General features: G+C 35.6%; 1 protein-coding gene and 1 long non-coding RNA gene across 3 annotated transcripts in view; both read left to right on the top strand.

Moving 5' to 3' along the window:
* Positions 1-1,444: 1,444 nt before the first annotated feature.
* Positions 1,445-3,416, top strand: LOC122524851. Its single transcript, XR_006305649.1, has 2 exons — positions 1,445-1,650; positions 3,206-3,416. It is a non-coding gene; the product is annotated as an uncharacterized LOC122524851 (long non-coding RNA).
* A 3,101-nt stretch (positions 3,417-6,517) lies between these two features.
* Positions 6,518-25,341, top strand: part of LOC122524678 — a 38,019-nt gene continuing 19,195 nt past the window's right edge. For both annotated transcript variants that reach the window (XM_043647055.1, XM_043647056.1), the window contains exon 1: positions 6,518-6,854. In XM_043647055.1, the coding sequence (XP_043502990.1) occupies positions 6,781-6,854 (74 nt within the window). In that variant the 5' untranslated portion in view covers positions 6,518-6,780. The remainder of the gene's footprint in view (positions 6,855-25,341) is intronic.

The following is a 25,341-nucleotide window of genomic DNA, read 5'->3' as shown; positions in this document are numbered from 1 at the left end:
TTATTATTTGAAAGATAGGAAAAGATGATTGAAAATGATGGTAGTCGTTTCGTTGATTAAACATATTTATTACTTTTTTTTCTTATATTCGTTAGAAATTTTATAGTTAAAATGACCAGACCTTCCGGTACTTTTAATGAATAATCTTGAAAGAGAGATAGAGAGAGAGAGAGAAAGGTAAGAACGACCTAAGTTATCGTTTGAACTAAATCGCATCATGGAAACTCATAATCTTCTTTGCTCTTGATCGGTTGAAGATAATTTATCACGATTAATCGAGACGTTTCTGATATCTTGATAGAGCTGTTGTAACTGTATATTCGATTACAGAAGTATAACGATCGATCTTTCTCTTCAAATGTCTTGGAGTTTTTATCGATTTTAGAGTCGATATTATAAAAGGTACGAGAAATGCAATAATTAATGAAAGTATAATTTATAATGTAGTAGAAAATTTCTTATCCAATATTTTTAGCTCGTTAAACGCCGTTAAATAGAATTTTATTCTTTCGAAAGTTATATTCGTAGCTAATATTTTTCTTCGAGCGGTACTTGATTATCTCTCATTAGCAAACCTCACTTACTTTCGCAAACTGGCGAAGCTGTAACTACGGAGACATCCAAAGTATATCCATGTATACTTACATATACAGATAATAATATATATTCTAACATAGAAATATTTGTATTATCGCTAGCTCGATGTAACATATTTAAAGTTACAACATTCACTAACGACTAATTGTAAGAACGATACAAGTAATTTCAATAATGAGTTACAGTCCCGTTTTAAATTGTTCACTATCGCCATCACGCCATTTGTCTAATGTAGTATCACGTTCGTTTTTCTACTATAATATATTACAACTATGTGAATTTTATCGATCTGACGTTATTCAACATTAATCAAGCATACACGTGTTTGTAAAATTATTACAAAAATTCAAGTACAAATAATTTCAAAAGAAAAAAATTCGTAACGTTCGAGCAAGTTAACGTTGTGTCGAAAAAAAAAATGAATTGAAATAAAGAAAAAGAAAATGTTAAAGAGTAGTTTCGTAAGGAGGTTACCAATGCGAAGAATTTAGCCGGTTTGGAGAAGCTGGGCGAATGGTAACCTTGTAAAATCTGGTTCACGTGCCGACGGTCAACAAAACACAGAATCGAGAGGTTAAGATCTCGATTCGAGTCCGAGGGCTTATAGCCCTTTTCGCAGTTGCTTGAAAGGTGGCGAACGATGAGCGGCGACCGGTTGAAAGAAGAAGAAGAAGAAGAAGAAGGAGAAGAAGAAGATCCAGCGTTCTCCAAGGCTTTGGCGAATAAGAGAGAAGTAAAGAGCAGAGATAGAGAGAAAGAGAAAGAGAGAGAGAGAGAGAAGGCGACGACGAGGGGCAACGGTGTGTGCACGTGCACCTTCGGGCATTTGCGGCTCGACAGTCGGCTCTCGAAACTCGCACGGTGAATGCCTCAAGAGAGGCTCCTATTCGAGAGAGAAGAGAGCTACTCCTCTTTCGCGTGACTTTTCAACGGGCTCAAAAGGTCAGATCTCTCAAGAATCCTCAACGATCTGTCCTTTAAAAGCGAGAAAATACCGGCTCCTCGATCGAGCCAAGTGCCTTCTTACCTACGAGACAGGATAAAGGATAAATTGTTAGTAAGAAAGATAAAGAAAGAAAGAGAGAGAGAGAGAGAGAGAAAGAGAGATGTTAAAGATGTTTACCTTTCGACATTTATTGCGCGAGATAATCGTGACATGTGACAACAATATTATTTCGAGATTACCTTTTAGTGTTTATATATATTTCTGTTATTGTCACATTTCTTCTTAGATATATCATTCTTTATTTGTTAATATAATAAGCAAATATTCTTGTTGGATTACTCGACTAACAATTTCAAGCGAGATAATCGAGTTTATTCTCGAGAGAGTGCGAACGTGCGAAGTGGATCGGCTTCTCGTTTACCTCGAGAATTTGCTTAGCCATTCGTCTTACGTGGGAAGAAAGCTTATTCACTGGTCGGTATGACGCTTCATCGACGGGATTAATGAGAGCCTCGTTAAACTTACCTTATAAAGTTTTACGATTCCCTCTAATTATTACCTTGGACTTTATTTTTTTTCTTCTTCTTTATTTATGAATATCTCGAGATTTATTAAGAAGCCGTAAAAGGAGATTGTATAAAAAGTGATTAGTGTCTAATCAAATAGTTTATTATTAACTTGCAACTTCGAAGTTCATATAGAGATGTAACATCGTATTAAATAGTCTTTTACAAAGCTTTCTTTTACGTTTACATAGTTGTCAGTGAAGGTTATTAATCGTGAGAAAGCGTAGTATGGACTAAAAAATCATAGCCTATGTAAACATAAGCGTCTCTCGTCAAATCAAAACGATAATTATCGTCGATGGTAATTATAATGTATTTGATACCACGATTTCCATTTTGTGCATTTAGCTTACATTGTTCCATTAATGTATCTTGCGTACATTGATATGAAATATAATTAACAATCGGCAATTTGTTCGTTTCATTATTGTCGGGGCGTTCAAGAAATTTTCCTCGTATTACCGTATCGTTTCGTGATTATTTTTTTCCAGCACGATAAGTTGAGTAGAAAAAATAATTTAAACGGCTTTTACTAATGCTCCCGATGCGTAATACGTAACGGTTTAGAGAGTTTTTCGCGTGTCAGTAGATCAGTGGGCTTTCCTGTGGAAAAAACAATTTATTCTTTTCACGGCTACATCGTTCGATGTGGTTTTGCAAAGGATGCACTATCCTCTGCAACGTAATGCAAGGCAATTTCTCAGCTAACCGTTCTTTTAATTTCGTTAGTCGATTGCCTAACGTCAAGGTTATCGAACTCTTTTTCGTTTGTCATTCCACCGAGAAAGTCGATCCATTTCTTCGATTCGCGCATTATCTTTGAAATAATAAAAAAAAAAAAAAAGAAAATACGCTAATAAACCTTCGAGTTCTTCGTAGAAACTTTCTTTATTACATCAATAAATAGATATTTACGAGTAGGTGACTCTATCGCATGAAATAACGATCGAGATTACCGACAAGTTTTAAGCTCATTATTTTCATTTCCGTTCAACGTACTTCCGATTGATCGCTGAGAAAGATTAATGATCACGCGCTTGGTAATGTAAGAGTATCCTTAACGATTTTAAGTATTCCATTTTCCATTCTCTCATAGTTGTAACGTGAAAGAAGAAGAAGGAGAAGAAAAAGAAAAAGAAAAAGAAGAAAAAGAAAAAACAAGAACAAAATAAGCAATGTATATCGATACGTGCTATTTTACACAGTGCTACTCGACGTAGGCTATTCAAACTGAACAATAGCATACTAGTAATCTTACGTAAAGTTAGCTAGAGAATCCATGATTTAAAGGAAAAGAGGAGTAAGAAGAAATAAAAATAGTAAAAAGAAGAAAAATAACTATACGAAGATTACCTTTCGTTGTGTCTGACGCGCGCGCGACAGGATGTAGGACCGCTTGAAAGGAGCGAACGTCGTCATACTTCTTGCACAAAGTATGGGAATCCGTTCGTTAGACGACGACGAAGACGACGAAAACGACAACTACGAGAACGGAGACACGTTTTTCACTTCTAACGACATTAACGGTCACCTTTTTTTTTCAACGTGTATTTAACGACGTGTAAATTCGTCCGCGACAAAGGTCGCTACTGGTTTCTACGACGGGACGTCGTACATACATCGAACAAGGGATAACAACGCGGCTGATCTTAGAAACGAAAATACCGTAATCGTGGAATGAATATTATTGAAGACGTGATCGGAATAAGTTGTGGAAAAAAAATGTGCGTTTTATACAAGAAAATGATGGTGTTTCGTGATACGTAAAATGAAATTGCAGGAAACGCCGACTCCATTTTTGCACGTCTTCGCGGACGAAAGAAAAGAAGATAAAGAAGGATCGCATGATGCTTTATGTCTTCGTAAACTCGTAGGATGGGCTTGAATTAGAGAGTGGAATACGTGGGTAGTGCCTTCACCGTGAAAGCAGAGAAATTCCATAGAGGAATCGTGCATTCAATGAGTCATTTTTTTTTATTTTGATACTAATATGATAAATTGATTATGAAACTATCTGGGATAGAAGAAAAATTTAACAATCGATCTATCTACGAAATTTCTTGGAAAATTACAACAACGAAAGACCCTCTTCTTATCGTATCGTAATTCTTCATTCGTTAATAGCGATGAGCAAGAAAGTCGTATCGCTTCGGGGTGTGTTCGCGTACGGACCTCGCGATGAAACTATGAAATTACATGAACGTACTACGTTCCCACGTACGAATCGTGAGAATAATTTATGGACGTCCTATGCGCAATATCTTAATAAACTCGGTTCATAAAAGCGCGACTTTTAGTCCTTTCGCTGCTCGAGGAAGTGCAGCACTCGCCGTTCCGTAAATGCTAGTTTCGAGTCGTTGCCTCGACCTGTAATTACGCAAGTGTAAACACTATTGCAGAAGAGGAACAATGTGATACAAGAATAGCGATAATCTCGCTTGTAGAGGACAGGAGGAAAACGTGTGACCAAATACCATCAGACAGAGCTATTATTTTTCTTACGAAAATTTAAGCAAGCTAGTATAATTGTGTTGTTTCATGTCAAAGATATACATAACTGTGTGAACATATAACTTAAATATCCCAGAAGAAAGATAATCAAATATAAAGTAACAGGTGTGTGTATCTAACGATTCTTGTTATGAGTATCAAAAAAGTGTGAATGACTGCCACATGATTGCATTGGAAAGTGTTACGTATGCCATGATATAAAGACAAAGGAACATGTTTCAAGGCCAGAGCCATTGAAATCATACCATTCTGTAATCTCAAGATCTCACGACCTCCGGTGACCGAGTCATGCTATCGTAATAATCGTAAAGTTTTGCATAGCGTAATATATTTCGTGTAAGCAGAATGATATGGTTGTCTATTTGAATTAGGATTGAGATTACAAATGTGATAATTTAATGAGCGAAGAATACATAATACCCATTATCGGATGTTTCCTTGCGAAAAGATAAAAAGAGTCATTAAACAAGGTATCAAACAAATTGAACATAATGGGGAATTCAAGATCGCAACCTTGCCGACGCAATAAACCACTCTATTTGCTATACCTTATACATCGAACTTGGTCTATGGTCGCTGATCATCGAAAAACTCCAAGCCATTGCGATGATATCGATCGAGAAACAGAATTATCGTCAAGATGCAGCGGTTGCAACGATTGTGCTTACCGACAGGACAGCCTCGCATTCGACAGGTAAGATTTCTTCAATTCAACCTTTCCTTAGTATTTAACGTTGATAAAGTAGATGTGCTATATATCGAGACGTAAAAAAAACAGTAAGATGCTGTCGGTAATAGTAGATTCCTATTTTTAAAACATCGACCGTTTTTTAATGAGAGTTTGTACTTTAATAATATTGACCGTCAGGAACCTAAATACAAAATATTACCGACGTAGAGTAAAAAGAATTTTAAGTCTACTATTTCCGACGGTCGATGTTGTAAAAGTAGAAAACTGCAATTACCGATGGCCGCTATTTGAGAAGTAAAAATTACCGTTACCGACGGTAGGTAGGATAAAGGTAGAGCACTGCAATTACCGATATAGGCCTTAGCCGGCCTGCCACTAAAGTGGCTTTTGCGATTATTTTTTCCAGGTCGATGAGCCACTATAGTGGCTCACTCGAGTAGCTAACTTATTCACCGTTTGAAATATTTAAGTGTAATGTTAAATTTTAAGTTTGTACAATATATTTTTAAGAAAAATAATAATTTAATCATTAAGGAATCTTTACGTAAAACATACGAATTTTTTTATATACGGTTGATAATTTTAAAACATTTAGATAGTAAAGTACTGCTTTTAAATACGGTAACTGTTTAATAATAGACAATACCTAAGAACACTAAAAAAAAAAGTTGATCTTGTCTAAATATTATCTTTTTATATTATAAAATGAACAATCGCTCATTTAATCATAGACATAAAACGTGATAAAAGAAAAAACTATCTTGAATCTATCATAAGTATACTTCCATTCATTTTCATTTTCTAATATTAGAAAAAAGTAGGTAGTGAAGAAGGTGGCGTAAACATTATACAAGATAGATTAAAAAAAAAAAAATGAACACATTGCTGTCTTCTTGACTGAACGTAGATTATCAAGGATAATGATCTCCGTGAACATCCGCTGCGTCACGAGAAGGCCGGTCCAGCAAGCAAGCATCCAAGTATTATCAGATGTATCCTATATACATCTGTTTTATATGCACCTTAAATATAAGAACAAGAGAAAGAGAGAGAGAGAAAGAGAAATAGAAAGGATGGTGAAGAGGGAGAAGAGGAGGGGGAATAAAAGAGCAGAGGGGATAGGAAAGACAAGAAAACGGTTGATTATCAACTAGGTATAGTCTTCTTTCGTTTTGTGTGTCTTTTCCCTCGTAGTCAGGAGTTTGGTTGCGCGCGCGTGTGACGCATCGGGGGATAAACTCGGGTAAACTTGGCTGGAGTTACAAGCAGGTGGAAGCGCCGGTGTCAGTAAACCTCCGACCGTCTCGAAGAACGGTCGATCGATTGAAAGGGAACGTTTTTGATTGGAGCCTTTGGTGCTACTATTGCTTTGAGTGAAGTTCGATGATCGATCAATTGGTCGAATTTGGAATCATGATAATACGAGGCAGATTTTTCACGTGAAAGTTTTATTCTCTTTGGCTTCTTTTATGTCATCCACGAAGACATGCTCCGTCTCCGGAGAAATTAGGCCCCTTGGTGTCATCGTTCAAAAAATATCCAGGTAAAGTTATGGGACAAGAGTCACGTTGATGATTCATTTTACATTCTAAATCCTATATATATATATATATTTTTCTTTTTCTTTTTTTCTTTGTTATGAATTTTTTCAAAGATTATTTTCATAAAATTTTCCTTACTTTATACAACATTCGTTCGAACGTGTGGGAAATTGCGTTGGCGATACGTGGGTGATTACGATAAACGCAAGTTCCTGACAGTTATTTCATGGATTTCATAAACGTATATTACAATCTTATTGTTAATATTTGATAGATTTATTACGATTAATACTGTTTGCAAATAGAAAAATAAACGTATTATAGAGAGATTATCATTTTTCTATTTGAATGAAAATCCAAGAGATCATTTTCTTCATTCCGATCTCCGTAAGTTTTAAAAAGAAACGTAACAATGCCAAGTGCAATGTCCCTTACCTTGGACAGAATTTTCTCGAGGGACCAACGCGATTAAAACTTTTTCGACGTGTTTCCGTTAATGGAAATGGCATTCATGGATTTTCTTTCTTTCTTTCGAGATAGCCAGTAATGAATTTTTCTCTTATTCCATCTCTTTTTCTTTCTCAATGATAGAATAAACTTTAACGAGACAAACCTTCGTTTCATTCGACGCACAATGAATTGTAAAGAGTGCACACGCTTGTTGTTTAATCGCGGGCACGCATGCGCTCGGGAAGAACCGCGCACGTTTGTTTTCTCGCGTGTAAAAGTCGACAAAAAAGCCCTCGGTCGTTACTTACGCGCCAATTACCGACGATTACAGAAATGCCTTAGCTCTTTAACACAAAGTCACGTAGCCTATTTCTCGCACATCATCGGCTTCTTCATTATTACTGTTATTATTCTTCTTATTGTTATTATTATTATCATTAACATTAATTTTATTATTATTATTATTATTATTATTATTATTATTACTATCGTCATCGTTCATATCCGAAGGAAGTATTGTTTTTGATCCGACAGATCTTATAACGCGACAAAAAATCAATTGACAGAATAAAAGAGATCCTTATACCAACCTTGTCAACGTTGTCTTACCTTCTTCGTCGTTCTGAGGATGCAAGACATTTTTAATAAAAACAATTTCTTTTCCGCTTTGTTTCCATTTTCATCTTATGAAACTTATTTCGAAAGATATATCACATCACTCGTAGAATATAAATGTATCGTAATATAGTATACATTTAACATGACTCCGTTAACGAAGATGTTATCAAATGTGTATAAATATTCGATGTCTCAGAGGTAATGACCGAAAGTTCTATTCATAACGGTATATACGAAAATATTTAACGGTATTTTCGAAGAATTTTAAAGTTGTAAGTGTTACAAAACCAGTTAGACTTTGATCGGTTCGATGTACTTTTCAAAAATATTATTGGATCGTTCTTTAATAAAAAAAGATTAAAGTAAAGAAAAGAAAAATAAATGAAGTTTCACAGAAAACTACGATATCCAAATAAGAAAATCATGCTCATTCAATTTTCCAAATCAGGAAAGAATAAACATCGTTTTCTCTTACATAGAACATGTATACATACATACATACATACATAGAAGTCTTCAACGAGGTACAACGAGCTTCGAACTAAGGTCAATTAAATCGAATCCTGTATTCGATACAATGGACGTTATAATCCTTTAGCGTGCTAAATCCTTTCTACACTTAGTTCTAACTGTTTCCTAGTTTATCAGGTAGTATAATCCATTTCCTAAGACGCGCGTTTAACTCGCGAGACTACTTTCTGATTCTCAAAGGAGACTCGTTAGATATAGCTTGTAATACTCGCTACCAATTTCCGTTCTACACGATGTTCCGTACAATTTAATACCTTTTGATTCTAATAAACCGTTTCGCTGTTAGTCGCACCGTATCGCGACTCTTTCTACTAGAACGAGCAGAAAGATCGATTAAAAGGGAGTCCTTGCTCACGATAAAGGAGGGAGAATTAAGATGCGAGACATTGCTTCTATGCGATGCAAGAGAGAAAACAGAATAACAACTCACTATTTCTCTTTATCTCTTTCTATTTATTTTTCATTGCCATCTCTCATGAAAATCGAATGAACCACGTATAAAGCAAGGATGCAAATCACCGTGTCGCACTTAATTAACGAGTAATAATTGGCCAGTTAATATTACGAATAATTATAACTCTAGATTATATATAGAAAAATTAGGTTTGCAAGAACGGTGGCCCGACCGGTTGGTTCCCTTTTATAAAACATCCATCTCTTACCTTATAATATAATTTTTATACCACGCGAATGTATTATAACAACGTGTACGACTAAGATAGCTTCTATTAATAGCGCCGTTTAATTAATTGGTGGAGTCTTATACTCTCTATGGGGTCGCTTCTGATCGTTTCTAATGACTTTTATTACGTCTGTAATTGCGAACTTCAAGTCAGACTCTTGATGTTAAATTCGTTATATTTTAAATAATGAGAATAATATATATCAATATTAATTACTGTATGATTTGCGCGTTATTTCAACATAAACATTTGAATTTTAATGAATTCTATCACTTTTATTATATTTCGTATGAAATTTTTCTGCTAGTTTTATCTTGCTTTTTTTTCTAAACTTTCTATTAATTGCACCGCTTTCAATTAATTTGAAGATAAATATAACGAAATCCGGAAATCGTGTAAGTAACACTACGAAAGTTCGAGAAGTATGTTAAAAAAGCTTTATTATACGATCGCTTATTAGAATCTTACTATCCATTAACGCGTTACACGGAGTATTGCAATCGAAAGATCGGCCAAATGCAAATTACCATAGGTCGCTTAATGAAGGAACATTAATTACGTCTCCGATAAGTCGAACGATGGAACGGTGGTATGGGTAGATGATGAATTTCCTTGATAGGTCATCGGTCGTATCGAAATCGTTTATATCGTAACTCGACAAATGATCGTAGTAACAAATGTAACGATCGAATTCTCTATAACACGTGAGCGCTTTAAGTAATTTCATCATTTATATTCCATTATGCTATAACCCGTCGGTTAGATCGCAGTATCATTACTTATTATTACCGATGTAAATATCTCGTTATACATGGCTAATGAGATTAAAAATAATTCCAATTGGTAAAAGAAAAAAGAGAAGCTAGAATACAACAATTACAAGCGATAACGTCGACGTGAACGATTTTATCGCGACATTTGTATTCCACTCATCCCAGTTTACTCTCGAACGTCCAATCGGACGGATTTAATGTCAAAGCAATAAAGTCGAAAGTCGTTGCTATCAATTTCATGACAGATGCATTCTGCCATCTCGTTGACTTTTTTTTTCTCGTAATTACCAATTTCCTCGAATGTCCAATTATCGTCGTCGTTCGTGATGGACGAGCACACCGTTTATCCGACGATCGACTTACCGTTAGCATAGTAGGTACCTTCCTAATCGAGAGATGCTCTGAGTATTTTTATACTCAACACAAAGGTCTAACTAATGTACCAAATAACTTTTCTCTTCTTACGAGTGGACATAGAACACGCGACAATTTCCATTCGTTCTGTGAGAGTGGCGAAATTTCACCAACGCTATGTTGAGATTCTCTTCGTGGAAAGTAAATATGAAAGTAATCCGTCCCATATGTGTCGACAAATTGCATCCGGACCCGCCCTACGGTCTTCTATGCGAATAATAATAATTTCTTGGAATTTATTTCATTGACATTGTCAGCACGAGAAATGTCTAACCGAACAAATTAAAGTTCTTTCTACTTTTTCGAAACTCTCGCTTGTTAATATCCATTTGTAAATCAATTGTATGGAAAAATGAAAATAAATGATTATTTATTAATAATTAAACGTGAAATATGACGATATTTAAATCTATTTGTATGATGCCTACTTTCGAATATGCGAAAAATAAATTCCAAGTAAATAACTAGAAATAGATTGACAATAAGTGTTCGTGAGAATAGAAATAAATTCAATTGGTTTAACGCGAGATGAGCGATGATAAAATCGTGGGCAAAGCTTCGTGCCAGTCGATCGACTTTGAAATCGGTGAGAGAAGAAGACCGTTCGTTCTTTTAGCGCATCATGCTTTCTCGAGCGAATATAATGCGGAATAATATTACCGTAGTCGTCATGATTATCATCATCATCATCATCATCATCATCATAATCATCATCATCATCATCATCATCGCCCATCGTCATTATCATTCTTGTTAATTACGAACGGCCAATTACCAAGGTGTACTTTTACATTTCTCTTTCTATCCTTTTCCTCTACTCTTAACGAAGATACTTCTTTTCGATTCCATTCACCGTTACGATCACGCTTGAATTTGTAAATGAATTCTCTTGTTAAAAATCAACGCACGATTGTACACCGAGTTGTTCACGGTTAATGCCCCTTTACCTACCATTCGTTGAAAATAAAAGCTAATAGTTAGATAGTTTGAAATTCAAGGAACGTCCATCGATGAATGTACATCGTACGATGTCATTCATTGATACGAGTCAAAGAATTTTATTTAGTTTTTCATCATACGTGAAGATTACGCTTAAAAAGCAATGACTGTAATAAATAAGAATACGCGTTAGATGAGAATTTTTATAATATTATCGCAAATGATACAAGCATGTAGAATCAAATGTCTGCTTAGATGATAAAATGGATAAAAGCTCAACCCGAATAAGGGTTAACTTTGAAAGGGAAGATGTACGATGGAATAGAGAAAAGCAAACAGCAATCTCTGTTTTGCGATCTTCATGCTTCGGATTCGAACCTATCCTATTTTTCGAGTAACGTTCGATAAAGGGCGCGAAACAATAAATAACGCTTTAATTGGGTTCCCGCGAGGCGACCAGACATTACTATACACACACACAAACACGCACAAACACGCTTCGAACAGATATTTATTCTCGGCTTTTGTAGGAATGTGTGTATTTATCGTGCACCTTCAATCGCGGAAACGTCCTCGCGATTTCTCGCCACAGAAAGGATAGAATCCAAGGATCGTTTTGCGGTAAGCAGAGTGAACGGCCCGCGAACGGTCCATTAAATCGACTCGCGAACGATCGTGAGCAGAACGAGATAACGATTCGTTTCTCCTTAACTCGATTCATCCTCAAAGGGTTGCCAGACGCAACCTTGTTTGACCCTTTGTTTTACTCTAAGATCGTGACTGCTCGTTAGTACTTCTCTCCAATAAGATCTTAAAAAAGGAAAGAAATAAAGAAAGAAATCGTTTAAACCGATTATGTTACTACGGACTTAAACGATTCCTTTGATTCCTGTTTATTTACGATCTTTTATCTGTCGATAAATGAGTTTCTAGATATCAATTGGTAATAGGTGAAATTAACTTGACTAGCTTTTAAATTAACACCTTCTTTTTGCAATCGAAAATAAATTTCTTTTTATTACTTAATTATCGGTCTTGTTTCAATAATTGGTATTCTTGAGAAAGGAGTCTTAATTACATTAGTGGGTAAGTAGTCCGAGCTACTTTCTAGGATTCAATGATAAACCATTGAAAGAGTTCACGACTGTTTCGTCTGTAAGGTAATTCAGTGGAAAACGAGAATTGAAAAGGATACGTGTTAGTTATATGCGACCAATGATGATTAAAGTTCTCGAACTTGACTAATTGCATAACGACCATAAATCGAGATCACACGATACCCTGGGGCTAATAACATCGTTCCGTCTCTTCTTGTAACGCCCATTGATTGTATTTTAAGATTACCAAAGTTCGATATATCCTACGGACCACCATCCGTTATTTCTTTCTTTCGTTGTGCCGAAAGCGGTTTAAAACGAGCGACGGTATACGATATTTTAAGAAAAAGAAATTTTCCTGTCCACCACGTACATATATATGCATTTATATATGTACATATGTCTCTCTATATATATTTCTATATATCCATGCGTATGTCATGTCTCTCCGTAAACTTTATTGCCAATTTTATGCTTGCGGTTTCGTCGCGCAACGTTCACGGATTACGGTGTCCCCTTCTCGAGCTTTTACTACTCGCGGCACTTAAAGTTATCGTCGGACGTTATATTTTTAGCGCAAACTGCACCGTGGTGAGCTACCTTCCTATTGGCTTTAAAGCGACGTTCAAAAAGGGAAGCTTAAGTCTAAAGGGAAAAGATTTTATTTCGTCGAATAATTTATTTCCCATTGATGGAAAGAGTTTTATCGTTTTCCCTTATGTACGACTCGACGAGGAACAAGTTCTTTTATTCTAATTTCATAGCTACGATTTAATATTTACATATCTCTCCTATTCGAATATGAATCAGCCTATAGAGAATAACGTAGGAAGAAGAACGAGCGATCTTTCTGAACACGAATGGTCGGAGTTTCGAGAGTCTCGCAATCCGGATCGCGGCACGACATCGTGCTCGAGGATCGATAGGATCGATAAATCATGAAGGGACCACCTCCTGGTCGTCGATGCCGCCGCGACGACGCCCGTAAGCGTATCACGTGGGTGTTAAACACGTGTTGCAATGCCGCCAGACTCATCCCGCATTCAAGATCGGCAGCCTCGAGCCGAAAGCCTTCTCGTACCTTTAAGTCGAGGACGAAGTATATATTCCTTTCTTTTTCTATAGATCACCTAAGGTCTTTACCAAAGACTTACAATGACTCTATCATCGTCATCGTATAATATTATCTTTATTGATTTAAGAAAATAATTTAACGTGTCCTATGTTCATTTTTCTATTCGTAATATTTCTTTTTATTTTCTCTAGATCTTGAACCCCAAAGATTTCTCTCGTCGTCATCGTAAATCTTGACTTCGTTGATTTAAGAAAATAATAAAATCACATTTGTGAATTGGAGTTTTTTCCCCATTTCTCCATTAATGTAACATTTCGTTAAATGCATTGAAATCTATTCGCGAGCAATAAGCACTGCAAGCAGATAAGAAGAAAGGGCGATCGAAAATTCCTAGAACGTAAAAATCATTTTCCGCGGTAGCATGTGTGCGTTTGTAAATGTGCGCGCATACGCACACACACCATGAGTAAAGGAACGCGCATCGAACTTCCACTGGCGCATACCATAGCCGTTACACGCTGCGACTCAGCATTCCAAGCGGATGAATTTTCTAAAGGCTCGTTCATAGTATACCTATTCAAAGGTACGATGACTTACCGCATTTACCATAGATTACAAATTTTCAAGAATAATTTTGTTGAAAGAACAAAGCCAAGAAGTAAATAGATACTGGTTTCGTCTCGGCTCGTCGATGATCTACGGAAACGAATTCGAATACTTTTTATTTCTTCCTATTACAGTTAGGGCCTCCTCTTCCAACCTCAATAAAAAGGAAAAGGTTCTCACCTTTTGCTACTACGATCTATAGAAGATATACGTTACGCAAGCAATCCTACGAGCAGATCGTTCTTACTGATATCATCCTGGCTCTGCGAGTCGTACGACACCGAATATCAACGCGGAACTGTCGCAACCGATGCGAAAGTCGATTGTGTCTTTCCCTCGAGAGAGAAAAAGAGAGAGAGAGAGAGAGAGGGAGAGAAAGAGAGAAAGAATAAAAAAAAGGAAATCCTCGCGTAGGCACTGTTCTTCTTATCGGCAAGCTTTCATCGTGGAATCCCCACATGTTGATTCTCTTGCTAAATAATAAGATAACATTCTTAAGATATAAAGATAGGAATGCGCTGCAACGAAAATAAATTTTAACAAAATATTATGCGATTATTTTACGATTCATAATATTATTTTAAAATAATACAAATGTTGACGCTTATTGAAATGAAACTTTTTAGGCGACGGTAACGATAACATTTTATTAAACGATATGAAAAGAAAAGTGAGATAGAGAACTCACAGTCGCAAAATTATGGAAGGTTCTAGTGTTAATGTTGTATATGTGTGTTGTATGTATGAGATACGTCGATCGATAATTATTACGAAATGCATTTGTTTATAGAAGGATGAGTGGGAATTTGATATACCTTGAAAATATTCAATATACTTCAAATGATTGTTAATTAATCGAAGGAACTGTATATTGTTGTTTAAAAGCACAGAGTATATGTTCTGCTCACCATGCTCTTCGAAGTCCACCGTTAGACTGGCTTTGTTGTTCCCTGTGAAAGTTCTTTTATTCAATGTTGTTTATATGACTTTTCGAAAGTTGGATATGTATAATATACATAATACTCGAAATAAATAGAATTTCCTTTTATGGAAAGTCATATAAACAACATTTAATAAAAGTACTTTCACAGAGGACATACGATTCAGTCTATTGTTTTATTTCGAAGAGGAAGGTACATCAAAAAAGGTAAATACTTATTTTTAAATTATAATATACATATATATATTTTTTTTTCGATTAATTAACAATCATTTAAGGTATATCTAATACAGTATTGTACTTTACTAATATTTTGGATTGTTTAAACAAATATACATTTGTTTTAACGTTCCTTTAACGTTCCTGACTAGTGACTTCATGATTTTGAGTTGTATATTCGAAAATTATTAATAGATATATAATTTTTAAACAAATTATTATTATTACGTATTATTCCACGTGAACGATATTAAGGGACACTCACTGTATATATGAATCAATTAATTATTTTTCACATTGATAATACGAGATGCACATCTATCGCGCCTGGAAACAATGCACGTTCTTTTCATTTTTCTGATTTATGTGCGTAATTTTTGAAAAGATATAAATTGTTCTGTTAATTTCACTTTTTTATAAATAACGTGAACTTGATTTTTGTTTAGAGTAAAAGCGTGTGCTTGGTATTATCATCTTTTATTTCGGTTACTTACAACTCCTTCGTTGTTTATCTTTCTGGTGTGTGTGTGTGTGTTTTTTTTTTTTTACTTACAGCCCTACTACTATCTCGTCTTATTTCTGACATACGCGTACTCTCCGTGAAAGGATACAGTTATGCGCTTCACTCGGAGAGCGGTGCTCGGGTCTACCGGAGGACTCGTTTTATAACTAGAGATTCATAACGGCATACACGATCTCTTACAATGGACCGAGATCCGTCTCAAGATAATTTTTACGATTTCGATGTTCTATTTGACGAAACTATCGTCATATATTAAGTTAATCATTTTTTATCATTGATATTTATCATTATCTCGACATTGTATAGAATGATCTAATTTAGCAAATTAAAATCATATTTCTCAATCTTTAATTCATTTGCAGGAAACATTAATTAAATTATTGTTTCCCCATAATTTATAATAATATTCATTTTAATGATATAGCATTTAGGAGTTAGATACATCAATCAATTTAATCAATTTCATCTTCAAGTTCGAATCACGTTTATTTACTTGAAAAAATACTAACACGAACGTTTCGTCTTAGAACACGGTCAATCGTCTCGCCTGATTCATTCGATTTATAACTGGAGATATAATTCTGTTATTTTCTAAATACAATAATCTTTTAAGCTCATATTCGAACAATAATTTAGATGATATTACTTCATATTTGTTCAGATTCATTTATATCTTTGATAAAAGTTTATTACACGGTACGATCCAAAAGTAGGGCATAACTGATTCTCATCTTATGACAATTAAAATTACATCGTAAAAAAATGATAAATAATTCCAAGGAAATTCATTCGCAAGTTGTTTCTTCCCCCTGCAAAGTCACGTCCGTTAATTTCATCAAATATGGAATAGTCAAGAGTGTTCGTCTAACAAGAATATAATCATTGTATTATTCCTTTGGAATAACGTAACGGTACGTTGTAATCATGAAGTATAATAGCAATTAACACCAACAAGAGAATATTATTATTTAAAATATATTAATGCATTGATAATAACATATGTGCAACTCAATACTTGAGAGTAATCGCGTGGGATAGATAACGTTATAACAATAAAACCTACGCATTCTGTATTGTTTAAATAGTAATAATAATAATAATCTTTTCCTTTTGATACATACAATAATAAAAATTCCTATCTCTCGATGACCCGCTTTCGACAATCTTCTTTTCTTTCGAATCGAAAAAGACGAAATGAGAGAAAGACGATACTTATCGTTTTAGGAGAAAATTAGAAACCGATGCATCGCATTAGCGGTTCGATCTTTCACGAAAAGGAAAAGAAAAAAACAAACTTATGAAAAAGGGGTGTTTTATGAAGCAGAAAAAAAAATAGAAGATGGGAGTTGTACCCGAAGGCGTCTCGCTTTCGTGGTAACGTATTAGAAATCATCTTACCCGCAGATTCACTTGTTGTTAGAAAGTTTATGCACTATAAAAGTGTGATGTAAATGTGTTCAATATATATGTATTATATATGATGACATACAGTTTAATGCGTTTTTCATAGTTAAATACCTCCTACGTATATATTTTAGTTACTTCCTCATCTATTTATCTACGTTGTTAAACGGATATTTATTTAACATCTTTGACATACTAATCTAGAATGTGTATGAAATATAGATATAAAACGAACATTTACAAATCTGTGTCAATTGATTAATACATGTGCGTACATCGTAGTTAAATAAATTTAACAGATCAATTCAATCGATTGGAATGTGTATCAGCGACGTTGAAGAAACTTCTATTTCTCCGTGATCTTGATATTATGTATAATATAATATAATATATTTTAAAACTAGTGTTGGTTACTTTACGGTCGGTAATAAAATTAGAAGAAATTATCTGAAATGGTTGGTAATTCCTCATTTAGTTTAAAACGATGTAGGTTGACGGTAAAGGCGTAACGGCCGAAAGGCTAAGCAACGTCGATCGTTCTGCTTAATTTAGTCGAAGATTAACGAACCGAAGCGCGAATGTTATACCGCGACTAAGTTCGTGTACATACACTCCGTTAGGAGAGTAAAACGGTTGCCTATCGCCTCAGGGCACGAAGTGTCCGCTTAACGAAAATGACGTCTTCCGTTAGAGAAACCTTCATGAAAAAAGCGGCGTGCGCTCGGCGTACGCACGGGCGGACAGATTGGTCGGGTGTTTCAGAGAGTACCAATTTTACCTATTCTAATGAGTTAATGACGATTATCGTTTCATGGTACACATCCTCGAGCAAGCATTAAAGAATACAAGGAAGAAACAGAGGATGAGATAAAAGGAAGAAAATGGAGAAAAATATAAAGGAGGATTAAGAAAAGGATTTGAAAAATGAAGAAAAAATATAAAGCTCGGAAAAAATGATAACATCTTCCGGTATAAATTCTAGCGAAAAGCATTTCGGGCCCCGAGCTAACGTAGAATGCAAGCAACCATCCATCGAGCATACGCAAAGAGCAAAAGCAAGAGCAAGAAGAGAAGGAAAAGAAGAGTATCCTCGACCAATGGGCGTTACTCGTCTCCAGCTCCAGCATTAATGACTTCAATTTCCTGCGGTCTACGATGGCTACCATCAACGCACGGCTTCGTTTTCTTTTCTAAAAAAGATTACCGTCCTACTACGACGTCCGACGGTTTGGTTCCTGGAAAGTCCGCGAAAATCATTTCCACGATCGATGAGGAACGACTAGAGAAGTAGAGTTGCGGAAAAACGTTTTTGGAAATTTTTGTCTATCGTTAATGTAGAATTTGATTAGAGATGTATATTCGAAAGAGAGTTAGAAATATATTGAAAAATGATACGATGTATATAAAATAATAGTAGATACTCATTGAATAATGTCTTATTGTCTGTCGGTATTTTATTTGAATTAGAATTGTATGATCAAATAGGAGAGAATTTTATTTGGTTTTATCTTATGTAAGCTCGTCACAGGTCAACGTAAAGTACCGTCTTAACTTAGGCGAGGAGGAAGATACTCGAGCATTGTCTCATTGTCGAGAGACATACGTATTATTTAGCACACCGTTTACTCCCACAGAGATTGGCATAATAGCTGGCAACGATTACCGACTACGTTGGCTTTCCCTTATCAAAAGTATTTCTACGTTCTCGTAAGAAGCATTATTTGTTGGCATAAAACTAGATAGACGAAAATTATGGTAAAGTTGCACGGCGACTAACACAAGCTTACCCTTCGGTACCGACCATTAACGACGTGTACTTTATATTTTATGCGAGGGAACGCTCCCTACGAGAAATATACCGAGCGAAGAAAACAAGAAAAGTATTAATGGTACTCGTCGTTAGCATAAGATGTGCACAGATCGTCAAGTTCAACTACCGTCATATTTGCGGTTTCAAGTTGGAAAGTGTCAAGATATCCTCTGCTCGTATTTCCTTCTATTCTCTTACTTGTTTTATTTAACATAAAGAAAGAGAGATTATACCACAACCGATTTCGCGCTTTCCATAGAAAGTTTCAAAAAAAGATCTTAATTTTATTTTTCACCATTTAAAAAGCTCATCCTCTTCTTTGTGCTTTTTATTTTAGGATGGTTGTCGTTATCAAGCTACTCATTTAATTTTCGTTTTTGTAGCACGTTAATTATATATTCAATGAAAATATCGTATCGGATGTTACGATTGGAAGCAACTATTTCTTATACCTTATCTATCAACTTTCTATAAATTTCTTATGAAAATCGTGAAAATTTAATCGTTAATGTACCTGATCATTAGTCTAATCTAATATACATCAACGTTTTTGCTTATTTTATATCAGTATATCTTATTTCGGGTCAGATGGATATTGAGTTCATCGTAATACCCTCAGGATAAGTTCTGTTCCAGATATTTACGACAGTCAAGCATGTGTTTACGGGCATCATCTTCAGTTGTCGAGGCAGACATTTGCGGAAAATGATATTCAAATAATCTGGATAGCTAGTTCGCTCGAGCGAAGCGGCGAAGGTGATAAAATGAGAGCAACCAGATTCGATCTCACATTTATTACACGCTTGAAACACACCGTACTCGCGATGGTTACTTTTCCTATCGTCCTATTTCTTAGAAATTTTTTTCTCTAGCTTTTATATTTCTTTTTCTCGTTTTACCATCCGTCTTCTCTTCAAGGTTTTACCAGTAGCGATCCACCGACAACAAGATCGAACACCTATAATCGATATCCACACAAAGATATATCTAAACGCGTGTGTGTACTCTATCCACAATCCCATCGTAATCCTAGATGCATTCTGAATCACCCTTTGATGGGCGCGTCTCGTCGATTAGACTCGTCGCGCCTTCACGCAACTCCGTGCGAAGCGTGATGTCACGCTTCCCATACCTTTTGCTCGCTTTAACAAAATCTCTTCTCGAACACCGTGAGAACTTTCATGCATCTCTCGTTCCACTTGTGTATCTTCGAGCCTCGCCCAATAATTTGGCTTTTTAAAAGGGTACACGCTGATACATGTCTTCTTCTTACGAGTCATCCTTTTTCACTTTCAACAAAATTACATTTAATATATATATACCGATACTAACACATGGAAAACAAATTATAACTCTTTTTTTTCGTATAAGTGTGGATAGGAAATGAAAAAAAAAAGAATGACGAAGAAAATATTCATCCTATTATACTATACTAGGTACCCACTGGCACTTACTTATTCGGATAGATAAAACATTATTAAAAGATAAGATTATTAAAAATGATCTTTTAAAGATCGTAGAGAAAAGTAAGGGATGAGAAAAATATAGAGAAAGAGAAGTCGACTTTTTCTAAGATCCGTAAAAGATCAGGAATGGGAAGATCGAGTGCGTACTTCCGGGCGCCGGTTAGCATTCCACCGCGAAGACCATCGTCGTGGCAAGGTAGAAAAATCACTGCGGACTCTCGTGTATTCCGCTAATGGCCGTTGAGATCGCCGATCTGGGCTCTCGATCGACGATATTTTTCCGAGAGACCGAAAGGGGGATAGGTAACCGCATCGAAGTCGTGGCGCCTTGCCAGCCAATCTCTCGCTTCCTTTGCTCCCTTCGTTGGATGCCGATACACGTTACAAGCAATACGTCCAAATGCTCAAAGCATTCGCCGTCCACGTGAACGATTATCGATGCTCTTCGATCCTTAAAACGCGTAACCTCGGCGAACTCTACTCTCTCGGTAAATCTCGCGCGGCTTATTTCTTAAAGGTTAAGGAACGAGTCAAGGGATATTATTTTGGTTGTCGATAGAATCAAGATGGTTTTTTTGTTCTGTCCTAACGTTTTACTATAACTGCTTTAGAGTGGTAAGAATCCGGTTTAGATAAGTATCGAATAAAAAATCTATAACGTTCCGCAAATCGAACGTGAATGATCGATGACGAATTTTTCAAATTATTATTATTTATATACCAAGAAAATAAATAAGAACGTGTTAAAGTTAAATTTTGTTCGGAATCAAAGCGTCTTAAAGCCATCGCTTGGTGCTGAGGACGTACAGATTCGTCACGGAAAGTCAAGCGTTGCTCCGACTTGAACGTACTGTTTCATAAGCCAAGGTCTTATTTTACCTTTACAAAGTGACTATATGGCAATGAGCGTGGGAGCACGTTTTGTCGGTACGTCCGACATCGTATTTTCGCATATCATCGCCTTCCTTCGACTTTTCAACGGATTGGACAAAAAAAGCAAAAAAAAAAAAAAGAAACATAGTGCATTCGCTTCGATTTGTCGACTCGAATGATCTTCATTAATCTTCCTCGGACGAACGCAAGTTAACGGATGTACGTATGTACTCCATCGTGAAACGAAGAAAATCGAGGTATGAAAAGATTCATTTAACTGTTTCCTTTTCCTTCTCGTCATTTTGCAACGTTACGTTACGTTAATTGAACAACCCGCGATGTCGTCATACGAGTTAACGACTATTTATCATTTTATTTCAACTTGAATTTAACATCGATGAATTTATTCTGAATAAAGATCCGGTGCATGAAATTGAGGGAAGAAAAATAAAATAAAATAAATAAAAAGAAATTGTGAAAGACCCGTCGACAATGTGATTACTCCGTTAAGATAAAATTAACGATACGTCAATTCATCGGGAACGTGGAAGAGGAACGTTAACCTTTTAAATTGTTTTACATACATACCATAAAAGCTAAAAGAGGACTATCATCTAGTCACGATCATTTGCATTATATGCGCTGGTTCTTCGTGCACGTGCTCTCACGCTGCCATCTTATGAAAATCTACGTTAGCCGCAACAAACACCTGCCGACACGAACTTGACCGTCTCTTCTGCTCCTTCCTCTTATTCACTATATAAGACCGTTAGACTTTCTCTCTTGCTAATTGACCTTCGGAATTGAATAAGTAATCTTCACCGTTTTTAACCACGCAACTCTGCGAGTCTTACGTAATATAAATACGGAATAGTAGGCTATCCTTGAAAGTCCTTGGAAATGTTCATTTGTACGATAAAAAAGAAAAGTAGAGCATAGATTTAATAAAATTTAATAATATAGGTGACCTGAAACCTTTAAAAATCTCAACAAATATTGCATCGATCTTTGTTATATGAACAACTCATTAACCTACATCTATAACATGTATATGAACATCTCTTTTATAAACCTACATCATCTTTAAACAATTCTACAAATTTTTTAAATATCAAATGAAAAAGATAATAAAGGAGATAATCTAATCACTATCACTTTTCTTTTAAGAGACATGACGCGTCAAGATCTTGATGCTGTTTAGTTTCGAACAGGAAGAATAGTTAACATGAACACATTCGCGTCGGATGACTTATACATGCGTAATTCATGTTTTCTGCTACATATTGGGTAACGTAAAAATATGTAATTGAAAATTGTATATATTTATCTTCAAAATAAATAACTACCATAATATTGCATCTTATTAAACAGTATATATTTATAACGCGATAAAATAATTTACTACATTCCCCAAACACAAATTTCCTTGAAAAATATTACTTATTTTAAAAGTTATACTAGTGTTCTCGTTTTTATTCTAACCAAACGCGATTAAAACAAAAATCACGAAATCTTTTCGATTCTACGCAAGGTTTGATTCGGAACGCGCTGACGTGGAAATCATGACGCTATTTAGTTTTTGAACACAAAGGGATAGTTAAAAGAAGTATAAAGCTGAAGAGTGATGGGAAACGTATTCGCGTTATCCATTCTTGGAGCGGAATTAACACAAGGCGTTCTCCTCGTTCTTCCGTTAAGTAGCGGGCAGTAGTGCGTGGACTTGCGTAGTCGGATGGTTCGAGTTTGCTAGCTCAAGCTATCTTGTGCGGGTCAATGCCTTGGCTGTCCTCGACTAGTCGACTCCCATTGCTAGTACTACACACATACATATATATTTATATATATATATATTGTATCTTACATAGATACATACATAGAGATGTACTATGTAAGATCTCGCTTGGCTGCTACTTCATCCGGTACATCCGAGCCATGCTCGACGTGCTTCCGAGGGGTCTGAAACGTTTCCGGGAGGTTAAAGTAGATCGAAACGAGGTCGATTGATCAATCGATTGATCTATCGATCGATCGATCGATCGGTTGGTCGGTAGGTTCGATTCGATTCGATTCCATCAGATTCGATCACCAATCGGACTCCGCTCGGATGAATAAAGGGTCCCTTGTATTTCGAAGGAAACATCGTGAGGGACCATAACGAGTTTTCATGCAACATTAGCTACGTCCAATTGTACAGCTCGATATTTGTTAACCATCGTCCCTTCGGAAATTTGATTTTATTTTTGAAACAGACAGGAGAAATGTTATTCGATTTATTGTGATCTTTGAACAGTGTATATTATATCTTTGCTTATTAGTGCTCTTGTTTTAATGAGTTCCCCGTTCTTACTTGAGTAATAAACATAATTCGTTCTAGCTGTCATTACATGTAAAGTTATTACAGCAAGAAACAGTATAAATGGGTTATACTTGTCGTAGGGAAATCATTACGTTCAAATTTTACACATCCTATGCGTTTCGCGTAATATTATTATTATCTTATTTGGATTATTCGTGAATTATCTTATTAATTAACGTCAATATTGACTTTGTTATTGATTTATCTGTAATGTTCATGGGACGAAAAAATTAAGTTGAAAAATTAAAAGGGGAAGAGAAAAAGAGAAAATTGAAAAATCAAGTCGTATAAATTACACTTTGCGATTATGCAATTTCGTGGTACTCGTACGTATAAATTATAACATGCAAGATACGAACGATAACCCTCGCGTTCTTGATCTACGATCGGTGACAAGCGAGATTTCAAACGCTGTTAAGAATTTTATGAGACTAATTTATCACGATCGATTTTTTTACAGATATCCTTTCAAGTTACTCCTACAAGCGTTGCAATGAAGAAATTCTTACGTCATACTTCGAATCCTGATACAGAAATAACGTTACCGTACTAACAATTAAAGTTAAAATTAATTGATGTTCGAAGAAGACGTAACCAAAATAATTGACGAGACGTTAATTGTTTTTACAAAAAAAGAAAATGATTAATACGTCGTAAACATGCACAAAATATAGATAACTATCTGTTTGTTTATCTTAATAACATCTATACGAAGTAGACATAGTAATTAATGATAGAATTCATTGCAATTGCGTGTATTGACTGATGTAAGAATTCGAATAAATACATAGAAAATATGATAAAGTAATGTTAACGAACGTTAATTTAAAATCGTAAAAAAAAACTTAAAACGAGCATTAGAATTTTTCATTTGTCGAAGTTAGATACTACATACAACAAGATCTATTTTCAAATAATTGCCATATCGATCCGACAGTATTTTCATAACCGGTATTCACATAATTAAAGATTTACCGTACTGTCAATACACTAGTACGATAAATTAGATGGCCTGAAACCGGTTGGTAATATTCTAAGGATATAGAAGAGAAGATACGTCAGATGTCGATTCGCCCTTTCGATTAGCCAATTTACCGCACGATCACGGACCTTCCAATGAGATTTGAACTTTCAGATGATCGCTTCTTTCCTTGATAAGAAATAAGAATAGGAAATGTTCTTACACGAATCGATACGATTCGAAGTAATCGACTGATCTCGAGGTCGGGAACTCGCCGAACATGGCCAACAGATTTCTGATCGATCTCGATAATATTGAGAGAAGCTGTAGCCTACTCTTTTTCTCTCCCTCTCTCTTTCTCTCTTTCTCTCTCTTTTTATTCCTTCATACGAACACGATCGTATACCGATCGTGACTTCCATTATCGACATAGCTAACCTACAAAACTAAGCGCCCGTAGTCCCATGTCCTCGTAGCAGAACGTCTTGCATAGCAGAATTATCGCATTACAGACCGCACTGGACCGTAAAACGTTAATATTTGATAAAATTTAACTTCGTTCGTTCCTTCAGGCTCAAGTCGTTCAACGTTCTCGTTTCGCATGTAAGCAAAGCATAAATGCTTACGGAATAAGTTTTCATAGTTTCTTTGCAAAAGAAGCGTAACCGGCCGTAGCTTGACCTTGACAGTGAAACGGAGATGTCGGACAACGATTCGATTATGCTTCTTTCTCTTATTATAACCATTCAAT

This window comes from Polistes fuscatus, unplaced genomic scaffold, assembly GCF_010416935.1.
Source record: "Polistes fuscatus isolate 324 unplaced genomic scaffold, CU_Pfus_HIC Scaffold8, whole genome shotgun sequence".
Lineage (NCBI taxonomy): Eukaryota > Metazoa > Arthropoda > Insecta > Hymenoptera > Vespidae > Polistes > Polistes fuscatus.
This window is presented reverse-complemented; position numbering and strand designations above follow the sequence as displayed.